This window comes from Corvus moneduloides, chromosome 4 (assembly GCF_009650955.1).
Source record: "Corvus moneduloides isolate bCorMon1 chromosome 4, bCorMon1.pri, whole genome shotgun sequence".
Lineage (NCBI taxonomy): Eukaryota > Metazoa > Chordata > Aves > Passeriformes > Corvidae > Corvus > Corvus moneduloides.
Genome location: NC_045479.1, coordinates 16,049,715 through 16,067,138, shown reverse-complemented (window position 1 = coordinate 16,067,138; position 17,424 = coordinate 16,049,715). Strand labels below are relative to the sequence as shown.

Below are 17,424 nucleotides of genomic sequence, written 5' to 3'. Positions count from 1 at the left end.
CTGGTTGTTCACAAGCCACTACCAGACAAGCCAACTGCACTCAGCAATTGAGGAAATAAAGAAATAAACCCAAAAATACAAGTATTCACTAGAACTAGCTCACAGTTCTCAAAGGAGGTGAAGAAAACACCAAGTTTACTCACCTTGAACAGAAAAACCTTGGAATTTTACAGTTACTGCCTTTGTCTTCCCAAACAGAAGACAGAATCAGTAAATCCATCAGTCAGATCCTCCTTATCATCTACTTTTCTCCCACAACACAAACACATAGCAAGTCCACTGCCAGAGCTAACACCACTTTGGCTACCAAACCTCCCCTATAACAAAATACCACCAGTCAACAGGGGTGACCTGCTTCACAAACTAGGAGATGGAACTGTACTGAACCCCAGGGAAACAGAGCTGGTATCAAAGCACTGCTAACAATACAGAAAATCTGCAGAAAATTACAGAAGGGGCTCACATTACAGATAACATGGCAGAGGTATTGGGAGTTTTCCATTCATGTTAAGTGGGTCATTACACAGAGGGCTACCACCTATTCCAAAGCTGCTTGAACCATTCTGAATATTCATCTTGCAATCAGTTTCTTACAAGAAGCAAAAGCTCCCCATTTAGAACATAGGTTGTCAGCATAAATTTGTTCTTAACCAATTACAACACGATGCTTCACTAGCACAACATTGTTGGTAATAAGACACAGAGTGTGGTCTTTGTGCAAGCCTAATATTTGAAAGGTGGTGACCCACGTTGTACAAAATAAGCATGGAAAACTATTTTTGTGGCAACCAAAAAATAAAGATTATAAAACAGGGTAAGGGTTTGCTACAAAAAGCCATCTTATTTACTTAAAGGAAACCACAAACAAACAGGATGCAGGCACCACTAAAATCAATTTTATATGAGCAGGGAATTCAGTTCAGGAGTTGTCTGTGACCAGTGTAAGTAGGTAATTAGAGCTGAGGAAATATTTTAAACCCAAAAAGCTTCTAGCCAAATTTATTCCGACTGTGGAATATGTGAAAAACAGATTGTTGATTACACATTCATTTTTTTAATGTGAAATTACAAAAATTTGTAAATATTGTGTTTGTACTCTCTGGATCGAATGAACTAAATATTTCATAGTGTTTATCAAATATTTCTATAGGGTGAAGAGGGTCATAATATGTAGAAATAGAGCTGGCCAGAAACAGCAGGAGAGGAAAAATATTTCCTAAGAAAACAATAAATAAGAAAACAAGACTTCTGCCAAAAATCTGAAAACACATCCAAAAGATGCATCACTATTTTCTAAAGTAATAAAGATGCATTTCTCATAACTCCAATGGGTGCTATTAAGAAGATTCATGGAAATGCACCCATTGTCATAATTTTGAGCTATTTAATGCTTCAGCTACTCAAGATAAGGTTTTGCATGCTACGGACCAGGAATTTCAAGGACTAGATATGTGATGGCAAGTTAATAATGAAGTACTTTCTCTGTGCTCATGATTCAGGCACACAAAGCTAACAGATACTTTCTTTTAGTTTAATATTTTAAGCCTTTATTTAAAAAAATTTTTTTCTATAAATTATAATTACCTAGATTAGATTTATTTTTTATTCTGACGTTATTAAAAAAAAAAAATGGACAAGAAAGCAAATTCTCTACAAATGTTGTAAGGAAGGTAGCCTGGTTTAGGCAAAAGCCAAATCAAAAGAAAATTACACATCAGGGTTTGTTGGTTTGGTTTTGGTTTTTTCTCTTCTTTTTTACTAAAAATTAAATAAAATAAAAATCAAAAGGATTGAAGAAAAGCTTCTTTTAATAGGTCAAACATGCATACATCTGTCAAATACCAGACAGTTGCCAAAAATTAGCCAAGGATATTAAGTCCCTGCCAAGGCCTCGAACAATCCTCAACAAAAGGAAAAAAAGTATTTCTCTGGAGGAGACTGACTAAAACAGAGAAAGAAGAGTGTGGGGGAAATCTACAAATGGCAAAAACCCCTTTTTTCTCAGAGCGGAGGTGGTTAGGAGTCTTGCTATGCTCTCTCTTGACCTAAAGGAAAAATAGAGGCCTCTTTGGTTGACTTTTTGGTTACTCTATACATATATCTCCTCTTTCCTCTGCTTCTTGTCTTTAATAACCAGCTTGCTAGAAATCCTACTCATGCCCAAATCTGCTGGCCATATCCTTAAACTGGAACTAAAGACAGTGTCACAATTTAGGCTTCAGGCCTTTTTCTCGTTTCATGGACTGGTTTTGCCTTAGTGCCTTGGCTACAGCCTGAACTTCTTAGTTTCTTCTTGACAGCCAGGAGGCAGAGTCAAAAAGCCCAGGTCACTTCCCAAGGATGGACTGAAATAAAGAATATTATTCTGAAATAAAAATTTAGCCACCATTTCCGACTCCCTGATATGTTCAGTGTTTGTTTCTTTCAGCTCAACTTGGAGTGAAAACAGACTTTCAAAGATTGCACGATGTGAACCCACTTTTAATTTTTGGCCAGCTCTCTTTTGGATATCTTTTCTCCCTGTTGTGTTCACCAGTGAATTACCCTCTCCAAGACCTACCACATCCATCACAAAAGCTTTGAAGTCCAATGCCTGTTACATGCAACTGAAGGAGCATGTGGGCTTACTGCTGACTGCGCAAGCACTGGTGGTAAGTAAGACCTGATTCTTTACAGGTCCATTAAAGGCAGATTAAGAGGGATGCCAGTCCAGACACAGCCAATTCTTACTGCAGTTCAAGTGAATGTTTGTGAAGTTTTTCCCTGTATTTGCTCAGCTCTATTTAATGAAACATGCTTGACTGCCTACCACACGGGATTTCTTGCAGTATGCTTGCTGAACTCACAGTTACAGGAACAACTCTGAGCTGAATTAGCTCAGAACAAGTCATGTTTGTTGCTAATCATCCCAAACAGGGAAATTTACTGAAGGACTTGATGGAGGGGCAGGAGGATACAGGTTCATAACCACCATGGATGTATGCTGGGTTTCAGGGATAGAGACAAGGTTGAACAAGCATGCCTTCGTGAAGGAGGACCAAGCAGAGAAGCCAGGCTGGCCCTGCACAGCCAGACAGGCCCTGCACAGCCAGACAGCTTCAGAAACAGACATCAGCATGCAGTTACCTGAGGTTTCTTCACCTTAATGATCCAGGTGGGAGGCACAATGACAGCAGCATGAGCCCCCAGGGAACATGGCTCCTCAATGTGATGTAGCATGAAACAGGTGACTTTGTTATGGAACTGGAAGAGAAGGAAAGAGTAGAGTCAAGAAGGAGGGCAAGAAAGACAAAGGGGAAGCCTGGAGAAGAAGAAGAAGGTGATGGTACAAAAACTGGAGCAATATTCCCAACTCCACCATCTTCAAGTCCTTCAAACCATGGAGATTTAGGAACATATAACTAAAGATTATCTTGCTAAGCCATGCCTTCTTACCAAAAAAAAAAAAAAATAAATAAAAATAAAAAGAAGACACAAACACAGACAAACCAAGCCAAACAAAAGCACCAAACCAACAAACCAAAAAAAACCCCATAGCCACTCCCAGTTAAACCCAGATCACAGTCTCCTGAAGCATTATCCACTTACCGCCAGCTTGCACCAGGAACAACTGATGGCCACAATCTCTTTACTATGGAAGGAGAATTTCTGCTGGAAGCCCTAGAATAACCAGGGGGAAAAAGGATTTAATTCTTCTTGACTATAAGAAAATATATACCTCTAGCTCTAGCCAGGTGACTGTGCTAGGGAAGCAGACTTTTGGGGGATAAAACAATTACAGGAGGTAACAGAGAAGATTCTGCCACTGGGGTATATTCACACAATCCTTTTAAAAGGGTTTCTGCAAAATTTTATGCTTTTCCTTAATTTTTTTTGTAGTTAATAACAAAGAAAGAAATAGAGATGGAATGTCTATTTTAATTTTTAATGGATTTCTACAGACCTGAAAGTTTCAGATTTTCTGTTGAACAAAGTGTTCTGTCATTGCATCCTTGTTTACTCTAACTATAAAAATTTGAATTTTCCTTTTTTTTTTTTTACTACAGAACAAAATTAACTACAATGTCTCTCTGGGAATGTTCTAAAAGGGAAATTAAGTAATTACGTTTATAGTTTTATTGAACTGACTCCGATTAAAATCTTTCCAGTAAGTTCCCAAAAAAACAATATGGTCTGATTCAGATCACACACAAAAAAAATTTCTTTACATTTTTAAAGATAAAAAAGCCCACCTCAACCAGAAAATGAGATTTTATTCTCCTAGAGAGGAGCTTCTTTCTATAGAATGCAATATGACTTTGCTGTAAATTCTAAGGCTGGAAAAGACAATTGGATCATATATAACCTTCTGCATCTAACACAGGCAACAATAAGATACAGTCTGTAATTTTGAGTTGAGTTAAAGCTTATTTCAGTCAGAGAAAAATATTTGGGTTGATGGCTGGAGAGATGGAAAGTGCAGAATTTCATTGAGGAGTTTGTCATGATCACCTTCACTACTTAGATTTCAGATTTGCAGTTGGCTGGATCCTTTATTCATGGGCTTCCACCAAGCCTCTCTACCTCTGCAAGTAGCCCATCACCACCCAGAATTTTCTAATTTGATCTCTCTACCAAGTGATGAATTTGCTAGCCAGTTTTCTTTTCAACAAGCTGGGTAACACCTGAATCTCCCACACGGTGGGCAATGCCCAAGACCCAGTGCAAAAACGTTACAAACTGATTTAGTAACGTCTAACAGGACACTGCCTCACTGCTTCTGTTATTAAAGTCCTTCATCCTGCAGGAAAAATGAGCCTATTAGTGCTCAGTGAAATGACAAGGTCAGGCATACCAAGAAGAAGAATTAAATAAACAACCATAAAAAACATGCAGAGATGCCCTGGTCTTGTTAGGTGAGAGATTGAGTTACAATCTCTCTATACAGGGCAGCTGAGGACAACCCTATTGATACTCAGAAGGGGAGGAGTCTCTACCTGCCTGACCACCTTGCAGATTCTTCTACAGGTGTCCCCAGCATGCACTCAAACCAGTTTGCCACACAGACCTCACTGCCAAGACCAGCTCCTGAAAAGGCTTGTGTCACCTCTGGCTAGATTTTTGGGGTTTTGTTTCAGTCCTTCCCCTAATGCCTCATGGTTTACATTCAGAGAAATTCAAAGAGTAGATTCTTCATAATGGTGGTGATTTGGCAAATTCAGGCTTAGCAATGGAATGTAGTGAAGTGGCTTAATAAAGACAAGCTGGCCAGATACTTCTGGCTGGGCACGTCTTGTCTGCCATTCAGTGTGGGCATAAAACCAGAGTGACAGTAACTGTGATACAAGTGGTGGAAAAGAGGTCTGACACTGGACAAAACACTATTTCTCATTTACTTACTCTAGTGCTTCGAAATGTTTCTCACAAATCTCACTTCTCCTTGTTCCAAAGTGCATTAAAATAAAAAGAACTATTTCAGTCCCTCATGGGCACGAAGTGTTTTGGTTTTTTCTGCTTTGTAACAGCCAGGGGGAAAACTCTTCTCTCCCAAAATCTCCACTAATTAAAACTAAATTCAGTATATTAATTCCACAGCCCATCCGCTGTGCATTTTAAACATATGGACTGAGCAGCTTGTCTGGTTCTGGATGGACCGTTTTTCATTTATTTAGTAAGGCATTTAGCTTTTAGGGAGTCATTAGAGAAAATGATACAGCAATAAAAACATATTAATGATAAGTAGCAATAAACCATCACTTTCCTTCCTCAAATTGCTTTACAAATGTGAGCTAATTCTTCCTAAGGAAGTTTTGGGTAAGATACCATTTATTTGAAAGCTGGCTTTACAAATAAAGCAATTGATAAAATAACTAAATAAAATATTTAATAAAATAATTGATAAAATAAGTCAGAGTGAGATTTGACAGGGCCTATTGGACTGAAACACAGGAACCCTCCACATTTCACTAGAAATCATATTTTCTGCCTTCTCTGAGTGAGAAGGAAAATTGAATTTTAGACGTCCTCGATCATGCAAGAAGGTCTGCACCAAATGAGAAATTTTGAGACATAAAATGAATTTCACCTCTTTGAGAACATCAGCCTAACAGTATATGATTAGCACTGATTCTCCAGCAACCAATCCCTCCACAACACATGTGGTGACCTGCTCCTGTAGAAATAAACACTTGTGCATACCAGAAAAAAATGTACTCTTAGGAAAAAAACACCTGAATGTCCGTAAAACCAGCTTGTGTTGGTAATTCAACCTGTCTGAATAGTCTGAATCAAAGTACAAATTAATATAAACACCCATGCACCAAGCAGAGCACATAGGGATTACTAGTTCTGATATATTTTATTTATAGTCTCAGAAGTATTTATCATTAAAGACTATTTTCACACCAGTGTCAGGGCTACTTATAATATTTTTTGCTGGTATTTTCCTACAATAGATTTTCTCTTTTTAGTGCTCTTAGAGATACCCTAATGCAACATTACTGTAGGAGAGCCAGGTATTATTACAACTCAAATACAGACTTCAGCAAAAGCATTTGGATGGTGATCTCTGCTAAAACAATGAAGAACTAGAATAGCCTTTCAAGTACTAGAAATGTCAGTCCTAACTTTACCTGCAGCTCTGCATCAATCCACAGACCTCTAAAGGGACCAGTGACAAAGAGACACTGTAGACACATAATGCAGGTGTATAGAGGACACCCTGCTTTGGACACCACAGAAGGTTAAAGAAATAGTTTTTGTTTAGCATTATGGTCCAAAATGTGCTCTCAGTCTCAGAAAGCCCCTCAGCCACTGCTAACTGGAAGTATATGAGAAACAGATTTCTTTTCCATTCCTCCTTTCCATTTCCTTCTCATTCCTCCTTAAGCTTCTATTACTGCACATAGTTATGAAATGGATGCTGGGCCACATGGTCTGAGCATTTTTATTTCATATTATATAAAGATAAAAAATGTATCCAGATTTCTCTGATGATCCCAGGTAACAAAAAGCTAACAGCTATGAAACTGTCTTTTTTTTCCACATCTTCAAGAGAAAGAAAAGAATTCTTATACTTCATGAATGTTGTTGATACCATGGCTTGGGAACACTTAATTACCATCTCTTCCAACAAAACAGCGATGAAGCATTAATGTGTGACAGGTTTGAAACAGCCAAATGTAGTTCTTCTCACAGCATGTAGTTAAGTTCAGGAATTTCTGCTAAAGGATGATGTAAATGCTACAACTTTACAAGAGCTCAAGGCTCAACAAGGCAAGACCACAGGAAAGAAATTATGATAGGTTGTTAAATATAAAGCCACAGTTTCTGGGAATTCATGAGACAAAGACAGAAATAGATTGCTTGGTTACACTGCACATTCCAGGTCCCCTTTCCCTGGTATCAATTTCTCTATATAGTACTTCAGCAGTAAATCAGTGAAATCACCCTTGGGAAGAGTAAAAACCTAAAGCCTAGATGAGTTCATATAAGCTGTATTTGCACTAGCAAGTAATGTGTGTACTCAGGACGCCACACACAAGGATTTTCAGATAATTTTACTCTGGATTAGCTGTAGTCTGGTCCTGTGGACTGAATGCCCACTCGTAACTGCAGAGTAAACTTTCAAATGAGTTTAATCTAAAAGTTCATTTGTTACAAGACTGTCCCACATGTGAACCATTGGAAGGGATGACAATAAGGAAAATTTCTTTCAAACTGCATTTCTGATCTGAGGTGGAACACTGACATACACCTGTGTACTCAACTTTTCAGGAAGTGCCAGCCATGGCACATAATGGCACACAGAATTTAAAGCCACAAGGCTATGTTAAGGATATGGGGTGCATTCATTCCTATCCACTTACTTATGATTTGAAGCATGAGATGGGTATATCCGAAAAACATTCTTTATTTGAACTGTTATTAATGATCATATTTACCCATCCTATTCCAGGCATGGGATAGGATTATTACACAACAATGAGATCTACAAGAATCCTTAAGTATTCCATGAATAATGGGGGTTTTTATTGCTTTAAATTTACTGTCATTCCATTTCAATTATAGCTCCCCTTTTCTTGCAAGACAAGAGAATAATAAAGGTGGTTCTTACTTGGATGTTTTTGAAATGTTATAGCAGAGCACATGGATTTTGCTGTAATAGGAGATGGCTTGGCCAGTAAGTATAACTGATTTTTTTTGTGTTATAATTTTCTCTTATTCTTTGTTTCCTGGCAAAGAACCACTCTACTACAGTATACTCATGTTAGTCTTAACTGAATATTTCTTATTTAAGGAGAAAACTGAGATTTTCTCTGAACTTCTCCATATTCTCCGATGGCTGGGCTTGAAGACCTATATTGACCAAGGCTGCCCATACCCAGTACAGGTTTTGATATGATAGCCAGTAAGCACTCTCATTGCAAAATCAACTCCAAATGCTTATAGGGGAGATCCAGGCCAAGAACACAGAGAAGGATGGCAAAGTCATACCCTAAGAATGCTGTATGCAAACTGCCTTGCTGCACTGTTCCTATGGTACTTGCTATGCAAGGACATCACATTTTTATTGCACGTCCTATTGTAGCTGGTAGCTGAAAATCTGCATGAGTAGCCAGATACAAATCTCATTTTCCTCTGACTGAAGTGCTGTGCCATGGAGATGAGACATGGACTTTCTTACTAGTTGTAAAGAGGGAGGTAAAAGTATAATATAGTGGTAGAGAAAGGAAGCTAAATTCCTGTTAATTTAATTTTTAAATATATCTAAATATATTTCAGAGGTTCATAATAATTCAGAAGAAAGACCTTCAGTAGCTAAAATACTTCTTCCCCATTTTTATAGGTTTTTAAAAATAAACTTTTACAATCTATGAAGCAGAGGAAACATGAAGCAGTCTCACAAATCTTAGAGTCTGCTAGGGCAGAAGGAAAGCAACAGCATTTCTTTTCCAGGAGTCTGAAAAACAGGCCATCACAATTTTGGCACAGAGGACAGCACTACAAGAACATCGTATTAGTACAGGGTTAGCTTAGCAATTAAAAAGGCTCAAGGAGTCACAGCTTTCCTCCTCCTCATTTTCAGCAGCCAGTACAACACAACCTCCCAGGACAAATGATGTGCTCATACCTGCAGATGCAGCTGCCTTTCTCTTCCCACGTGGGAATCAGGACTTTTATGCTCAACATCTCAGGCTTGTCATCAGCCATGAAAAGAGGCCAAGTGTTTGTGATAGGAAAAAAGGCAGTGACTAGAAGGACCTACAGGCTACCCAGAATTTCTGAGTGCCCTGAGTCATGCTTGTGCTGTGCTGGAAATCTTACCTTTCCACACTGCTTACATTTGCCCTCCTGCCTCCGCCGGTGCACCCAGTGATGCCTCACAAAGTTCTGCAAACAAGGACAAAAAGATGTGGTTTAGGAAACATTGGCACCTTGCAGTCAGTGGTACCATCTATGTGAAATTTGTTAACAGACACCAAAGAAAAAGTCCCTTCAGCCAGTGGAGCAATTAGTGGAGCAAAATGCACAGCAGGCATGGCAGGAAACCTCAAAAACCACCAAAACTGTAGGAGGAATAAGGACAAGGTGGTGTTTTCTTTATCCACATTGAAATGAGGCCAGAACTACTTCCTCAGTATTCAGGTTTTTAAATGTTTGATTTTATCTTTGAGATACTTCTAGAGGAGAAAAAAAAAAAAAATATGAAGAGAGTACAAGTGAAAGGAGAGAGAAATAGACTTTTAAAATAATAAAAATACAAGCTCAAAGGCCAGGAAGAAAAAAAATGCTACCAGAAAAAAAAAGGAAAAAGAATTACTGAACAAATGAGCGAAAGACAACAGAAAGGTGAAATGGTTTCTGTCAGTGTAAGTAATAGAGAGCTTCGGCTAGAATTCATTTTACGTTTATTCTGGAGAGGAGAACGTGTTCCACTGGGAACAAATTCTCTGTCTAAGACTCCTCTCAGTCTAAAAGCACTTCTGCAGCTGCACACCAGGGGGATCAGCACACATGTCAAATGAAAAGCTATCATCATTTGTCCCTTACTTACTTCTCTTGGAGATCTGGAGCCTCCTTCTCGGAAAGTCGGTTTGCAGCGAAAATTAATCTGGCATTGAAATAAAACTGTTAGAACTTAAAGTGAGCTGAAAGAAAATTTATTCCAATATTTTTATCTAGGCCAGACTTCCAAAGCATTTATTATCTGTTAAAATATTAACTTCACTAGGTGGAAAAAAGTAACTTACCTGGATGTCAGAAAAATCTCTTTTCATATGCCATATTAATTCTCCTAGCTAGATCTCTACACAACCCCCATCTGCACTAATGCTATTGCTGCCTACTCAGTTCAAATATTTAAACTGCCTCCTCCTTGTAGGAGGAAACAGCTTCATCTGTTTTGTTTTTCAGAAGATCATTTGCAAATAAGTGCACACTTCAGCTTAGGTCTCAAAAGTTAGTAGGTGCTGGAAATCTCACTCTGTAAAACCTTTTTGCACATCCCATCTTTATGTCTTCAGAAAAAAAATCTGTAGAGTAATTGTCATTTACATGAAGAATCATGCAAATCACCATAAATTTCTACCCTTTCCTTAAATTAAGATGTTTTCATCCACCTCCCCAGCCACAAATCATTTGGGGAGCATTGTACTGCCTCATGCAGTGGTATTGCCAATTCAGATGGGAGAGGAAAGACAAAGAGGACAACAGGAGTTTCCATGAATGGAAAACATTTTTAGGAAGGTGAAGAGTAAAAAGTATTTAATTTTTAAAAAGGCAGTCTTTCCTAGAGAAAGGGAAAAAAATTTTTGAGAAAAGAAAATCTACAGAAATAAGAATAGAGGGATGTAGAAATTTTAAAAATACACTGAAGATTGAGACCTGGAAAAAGACCAAAGGATATGTGAAGTAAGGATGCACTAAATGAAATAAATTCAAGTTTGAGTTGACTGTATTTCAAAGAATTAAACATTTAAAGATACTGCACAGCTATGCTTCAGTTATGAAGGTAGAAGGACCAAGTTTCTCCAAATTCAAATACAACCCTCCCCAAATAAATAAGTTCTTCCCTCATTTAATAATTGCCTTCAAAATACTAGGTCTAGGGAGAAAAATAAAAATAATAATAAAAAAAGCACACACACAAAAAAAGAAGAAAACTAAATACCTAGTGCTTATAAAGAAATGAAGGGCATTGTAATATTAGTCTTCTTCCCTTGCTCTTCACCTGGAATGGCAATTTGTTGTTTCACTGCTCACTCATGGCAGGCTGGAAAGACCCAGCTTACATTTATTTTGCCTAAAACGTGCACCTTTGCAGAGAGGGCCAAGCAGAAGACTTACCCACCAGCTTTAAACTTTACAGACTTTATAACAACCCTCTGCCAAGAGGCGGATTTCACAGTCTCCATAATGGCACAGGCAAGCTGGGTTTTATCTAAGTGCTCATTTCCTCTGGCTGGCAGTGCCACCAGCTCGCTGGGCTATGGAAAGTCAGCACTGCTGGTGATGGAGGAAGTCATGAAAAATTCACTGGTAACATTTTGTGCTGAAAGCATGCGCTAATGTTAATTTCACTGTGGATAAAAGCATCGGGGGTGGAAATGGTACCTCTCCAAGTTGGTATTATGGCGATCACTGTGGGATTTGTCAACAGGAGTCCAACTCCTTGGAAAGGAAAAAGCCCTCTCCTTATAGGGTTGCTGCTACAAATTCGTTATGCATCAGCTTCTTTTATGAAGAGCAACATTGCTAAACATATAGGAGTGAAAATGAAGCTCTAATGACAGCAGTGGGGAAATTCCCACACATATTTCTTTTCACATATCCCACCAGGAATGAAAAGGGTGGGGGGAGATTTCTCTAGCACATTTCCAGTCAGGCATAATGAAGACAAATCACTGAGGGGAAGACTGAAGTCAGTGATAGATATTCTGTAGGTGCTTGAGTATGATCAAGGATCCTTGAAGGAAATGCAAAGAAGGACAGATGCTCACAGATAATGGTAGTATACATGAAAGGTTTGATGTTTTCCATTTTACAGACAAAAAATTGATTTCTGAAGTTTTGAGGAGAAAACAGCATTGTCTAGTAAACACAGGGGAAAAGGTTCACACTAGCATCTTATGCTGTACTGCTCATAATAAGTATAGCTGTCATACAATGAATTATGCTGGCTTTAGCTGGGGAATTCTAAAAGGCCAATTTCATACATGACAGGATACTCCATTTTCTAGCTTCAATTTTTAATCTAGAAGTAGAGGCAATTTATTTTTTAAATATTAAAACTGTGAAAGCATTCTGTAATTTTTGGTCTTTGGTTTTGAATTTTCTTGGGTTTGGGGTTTTTTATAGTTCACAGGGTTCGAAGAAATATACTTAAAAAAAAAAAAGGTGGAATTTTAAGCCAGCTTTTGTTAACAAGTACATTGTTAAAACAGCTGTGAAAACTTAATGTGGCATATATAGTTTTTAACAGGCTGAAACCTCACTAAAAGAATTAAAAGCGTGTTGACTACGTCAGGCTCCAGAAGATGGCAATGTCTTACCTTCTCTAACTGCTCCATGCACGCGTTGTGGACCACGATCTTGCAGGCAGCACACTTCCTCCGCAGGGCAGACTTCTGCAACAGGAAAGGGACACGTGTGTGCATGGAGGCGAGCTATTCCCTCAGGAAAACAAAGTCAGCTGAAAAACAGGAGATCTTTCACTCCCTATGCAATATCCTTTTTTTTTTTCCTCTTTTGGTGCTCTGAACTGAGTACAAAACAAATAAATAAATGAAAAGATTTGAAGCTCTTCTGGTTAAAGCTCTTGTGGTTTTCTTTGTGAGAAACACAGCCACAGTACTCCAGCTTGGGAACTAGAAGTGAATGCCTCCCTTTAGGTAGAGGATTAGGCTGCTAACACTGCAGAGCATCACTCTAAAAGCAAGCATCCCATGAAGATGATGAGTCAAGGCAGTGCAAAGAGGAGAAAAATGGTACGTGCAAATCGGTGAACTTGGATCAGTTCGCAAGAGGTCATTTCATGCTTATCATATAATATTTAATTTGATCGGCCTGACCATTGCCTTGCAGAAAAATACTTGGGTCATTTTAGCAGAGAATGATAAAGTTCTCAGAGAATGCTGTTAAATGCTTATGAAATGTTACAGCAGGGACAAAATTCTCAATTATGCTGGTTAGCTTTATTAATTTCAGTAGAGCTTTTGAAATAATTTCCATCAAATCCCCTGGGCCAAAGCATATCAAAGGCAAGAGAATACATCCAGAACAGAGAATCTATTTACTTACTTTACTTCCATAAACTCAATTTAATTAACCAGATGAATTAATTTTCATAGAAATTTAACTTACAGACTTGTGCTTGGGGGACAGAAGATTTATAAATACATGCTAAGTTGATATTCCCTTGCTTTGGATTTTTACACTCAATTTATTCATGTCCATTTAAATCGCTAATAAATTAATTCTTTATAGTTTTCAGCATAGTTTAAATAAGCTCATGAAGAAACAGGAAACACAGCTTCAGCTCACATTATGGAATAATTCTAATAATTTTATTAATTCTCATCATTATCTAGATACACCCTAACTGTATATGTTCACGTGTATGTGGTGTTGTAATGTTTCACGGCATGAATCACGGCATCATATAGCAGACTAAGCTTAAGCTTTCACATGTTTTGCTACTTAGTAAGTTCATGTTTTTAATCTCTGTGAACACCATATGCAACATAATATTAAATTTCCATGTTACTTCCAGTGCGCTAAATCACGAGGAAGAGTTTTCTCAGTTTTAGAACGGCAAACTTCTGCTGAGAACACAAGAACCATCACACTGGCTGAGACCAAAGGTCCACTCAGTGAAACAAATCCTGTGTCCAGCTTTTGCTCAGTGCCTCAGGACCAACGTGAGCGCACAGCAAGCACACAGTAGCTCTTCCCTTGAGTATCACCACACAATCAGCACTTTTTGGGACTTTGCTTCAGCACTCTTAAGGAGCCATAGGCTTCTCAGGCTTGGCCTTAATGCTGTATTCCATAATGTAACCAATTTGTACCACGGTATCCCACAGTGGTAGGCAGGAGAAGAGAGATCCAGCAGGCAGGAATTGTGCAGCAAGATTGATTTATTTAATTATTTTACAACTCTTTTATAGACTTTTTTCTTCATAGTCTAATTAATTGGTCAAAGGATCAGCCACCCCTTGGGGTGATTGGCTAAAATCCTAAAACACCCATTGTCAAAATATTTTTCTACTGTACTATAAACAAAGCTCAGCAAGGTCGCAGGTGTTCATAGTTTATAGAACTCTGCTAATATCTTCCGTGAGAGAGAAAAATATCTCACAGGACTGGAAAGAAGCAAGAAAAATTCTTGCTAGCAGCATATTTGTATCCACAAATTTGCTTGAGAAGATTTGGGAGATGGATATTAAATTTGTGCTATGGAAAGCACTAGTATCTTGGATCCCATTGCCCTGAAAACTGGGGGTGATTAGTGAATCAAAATGCTTTGATTTGAATCAAATGCTCTGAAGGTGGAGGGGGGAGGGTTGGGGGGGATGGTAATAAAAGCAGAAAGACAGTATCATGAAGAGTCACAGACAGCAACCACAAACATCCCAGAGAAGAGGAATTCCCTTTAACCTTCACAGTCCAAGGGCTAGGATACCCCCTTGAGCATTGTTTCCAATCAAGGACTTGAACACAGGATCCCCACTCTCACCCAAGCTACCTAAATACCAAAATAAGAGGGGGTTGGGTATTTTCTTCTCTTTGGCTGAAGCAATTTAACTGATACACTAGGAAAAAAAGAGCTCCTGAAGTAGACTGGCATTGTAACAGTCAAAGAACAGACACATGGGTATGAGATCAATCCAGTGAAACTTTTTCATATGCAGCAGAAAAGCTTCAATACAAAGCTAACCTTGAATTTTCCCAAAGAGGAGAAGGTAAACACTCAAATACGAGTGCACTCATTGCCAGTGAGTGCATTCAAGAGTTTGGAAAATTCAGTTCAAGCCGTTGCAGTGATTAAAATTGCAGAAATTTGATCAGACCCTCCTCTCAGAGGCTGAAACAAGTGATATATTTGTATATATTTTTATATAAAATAGACTACTGTCTTTTAATATTCCTGAAACATCTCAATATTATACCCTTTTTTCCCCTTACCATGTTAGTAAAACTGTTCATTACATACATTCTCACTGTGTAAATAATCTGGGTCAATCAAAACTGGTTTGGGCTTTTTTCCTGAAGCAATAAAATCTTTACCAGCAGCCTTTTGCCCTTTTTGCTCTCCTTCTGGAACACGGGCAAACAATTCAAGCTCTCAAGTGACTGAGCACTGCATCAGTCTGAAGCCAGACTTGTTACCTCAGAAAGAGAAAAAGAAATCCGAAAATAACTCACTGAGAATTTGACTTGGCAGCTTTCCTCCCCCAGGTAGCAGAGGTCCCCAGAAACATTTGTCTCTAGCCACAGATGCTCTCCATTCACAGCATTTTCCTGAAAAAAAAAAAATACTTGTTAATCTGCTTTGTGAATATCAGCCACGTGAGTATAGAGGGAAAAAAATTTTTGATTTTCAACATCAATTCAGAAAACTAAACTAAACCAAAAAAAACCCAAAACAAACAAACAAAAAAAAAAAGAAACAAAACCAAAAACAACAAACAAAAACCACCACACCACCAGTGTTCCTTTGGTTTTCTACAACACAAAACCATAGCAGATATCAGTATTACCCTGGCTGACCATCCCAGCTGAAAGGATGCTGACAATACAATGATGTGTCACCAATCAAAACCAAAGTATTTTTGAGCACACTTCAGTTAAACTTTGCTGATGTTCTTCCCACATGCTGCATAGTTTAACTGGGAATTCAGATTTCATAAGCATGAGGTGTACACAGAATTTTAAAGAAACAGAAAATCCAGAGAGATGAAAGCAAAACACAACTAATGAACTTTCAACTGGAGAGACCAAAAAATTTGAGAACTGGGCACAGGAGTGAAAAGCAACATGCTGACTGTAGCTTTAGGATGATGGGATAAACTAGACAAGGGAAAATGCTTTCTTTGAAGTGGCTGGGTCAACACTCTGTTTGCAAATACATCAACAAAATATTACTCAGCCAGAAGAGACCAGACTTTATATATGAAATAACAGCACATTCATCCGAGAACATTCTCAAAAAAGAATCTACCTAGCACACAGATATTTAGGAGTGATCAACAGGCTAACATCTAACTTTTTCTTGACAGCCTCATTTGACCAAATTTGTACCTTGATTCTATGCAAATTCTTGTTCTAGGGAAACTTGGTTGTAGATAGACTATGGGTTTCACTTGCCTGTAATCCTGGTGTGACTAAAAAGCCTAAAAGTCTCTGCACACTACTTGAGCAAAGTGAATAAATAGGAATTCTGTTCAGCTAGAATTAGAGCATGATAGAAAACGCTTTGACAGTCTGACATTTGGTTCCCACACAGCAGAAGTCACAAATGATGACGCTCACCAAACAGATGGCGTCCGACAGCAGGATACTCTGAAATAGCCATCTTGGATAAAATCATTTATTTAAAATACCACTGTCAGTTTCAAAGTGATAAAATGAGATAGCTTCCCTTGCCACGCTGATTTCTTAGATAATGAAGAAAAGTAGAAGTAGCAAAACCCTTTGCTTTCTAGAGTGCATCCACAACAGCCAGGACCTATGCAAGGCTTCACACGGTGCCTACCACAAGTATGGCATTCACTTCAAGTAAGACAAGAGGACAAGAATAACACTGGCTGTTTTCTGGTGAGAGGTCTACCTGCCTAAAGGTCTTTAACTTCATCAGAAATGTTCCAATTCCCAGAGCACAATAGTTTAGGTGAGGATTTTCAACACTTTTATAATGCAAAATAATTTCTAAGAACTTGCACTAACCTAAGAAGTTCTTCAAGCCCTTCTTAGAGGGTACATTATTCAGATTTTAAACTCTGTCCCTCAGATGTGTCCTTATATTGCAGCTATTTTCTCCTCAGCAGCAGGATATGAGCTCACCAAAGGGTACTTGACCTGAGCAGGTTCTCTGCTGACGAAACAGTGCAAACTCAACATTATAATCCAGAGGTATATTTCATAGGTTATAAAAGACTCTGATGAGAGACGAATTCTGAAAGCTAAGTAAGAAAGCACACAGCTCCTGGGACAGAATTTTTAACAAGGAATAAAAATTACATTAAAAAATAGATTAACTGCTGCTTCATTCAGACCAGGTCCACACAACTTGCCATCAGGATTTCTAAAGATAAAGTGGCCTATTTCCATAACCTAGTTTAGACTGTTTGCTCTGTATTGTTCCAGATTGTATCATAGATTTACATGTCTAACTTTACATCACCATGTAAATAAAATTAGTCAGTAGTCTACAAGGATGAC

General features: G+C 38.3%; 1 protein-coding gene across 8 annotated transcripts in view; it reads right to left on the bottom strand.

Annotated features, from left to right (window-relative positions):
• The window catches only part of DGKI (diacylglycerol kinase iota), a 211,885-nt gene that overhangs the window by 109,141 nt on the left and 85,320 nt on the right, over positions 1 to 17,424 (bottom strand). For 6 of the 8 annotated variants that reach the window (XM_032105887.1, XM_032105885.1, XM_032105893.1 and 3 more), the window contains exons 3-8: positions 15,409 to 15,504; positions 12,534 to 12,608; positions 10,037 to 10,093; positions 9,307 to 9,372; positions 3,589 to 3,660; positions 3,127 to 3,243 (exon numbers count right to left, since the gene is read on the bottom strand). In XM_032105887.1, the coding sequence (XP_031961778.1) occupies positions 3,127 to 3,243; positions 3,589 to 3,660; positions 9,307 to 9,372; positions 10,037 to 10,093; positions 12,534 to 12,608; positions 15,409 to 15,504 (483 nt within the window). The remainder of the gene's footprint in view (positions 1 to 3,126; positions 3,244 to 3,588; positions 3,661 to 9,306; positions 9,373 to 10,036; positions 10,094 to 12,533; positions 12,609 to 15,408; positions 15,505 to 17,424) is intronic. The other 2 variants (XM_032105886.1, XM_032105891.1) reach the window with 1 other exon arrangement.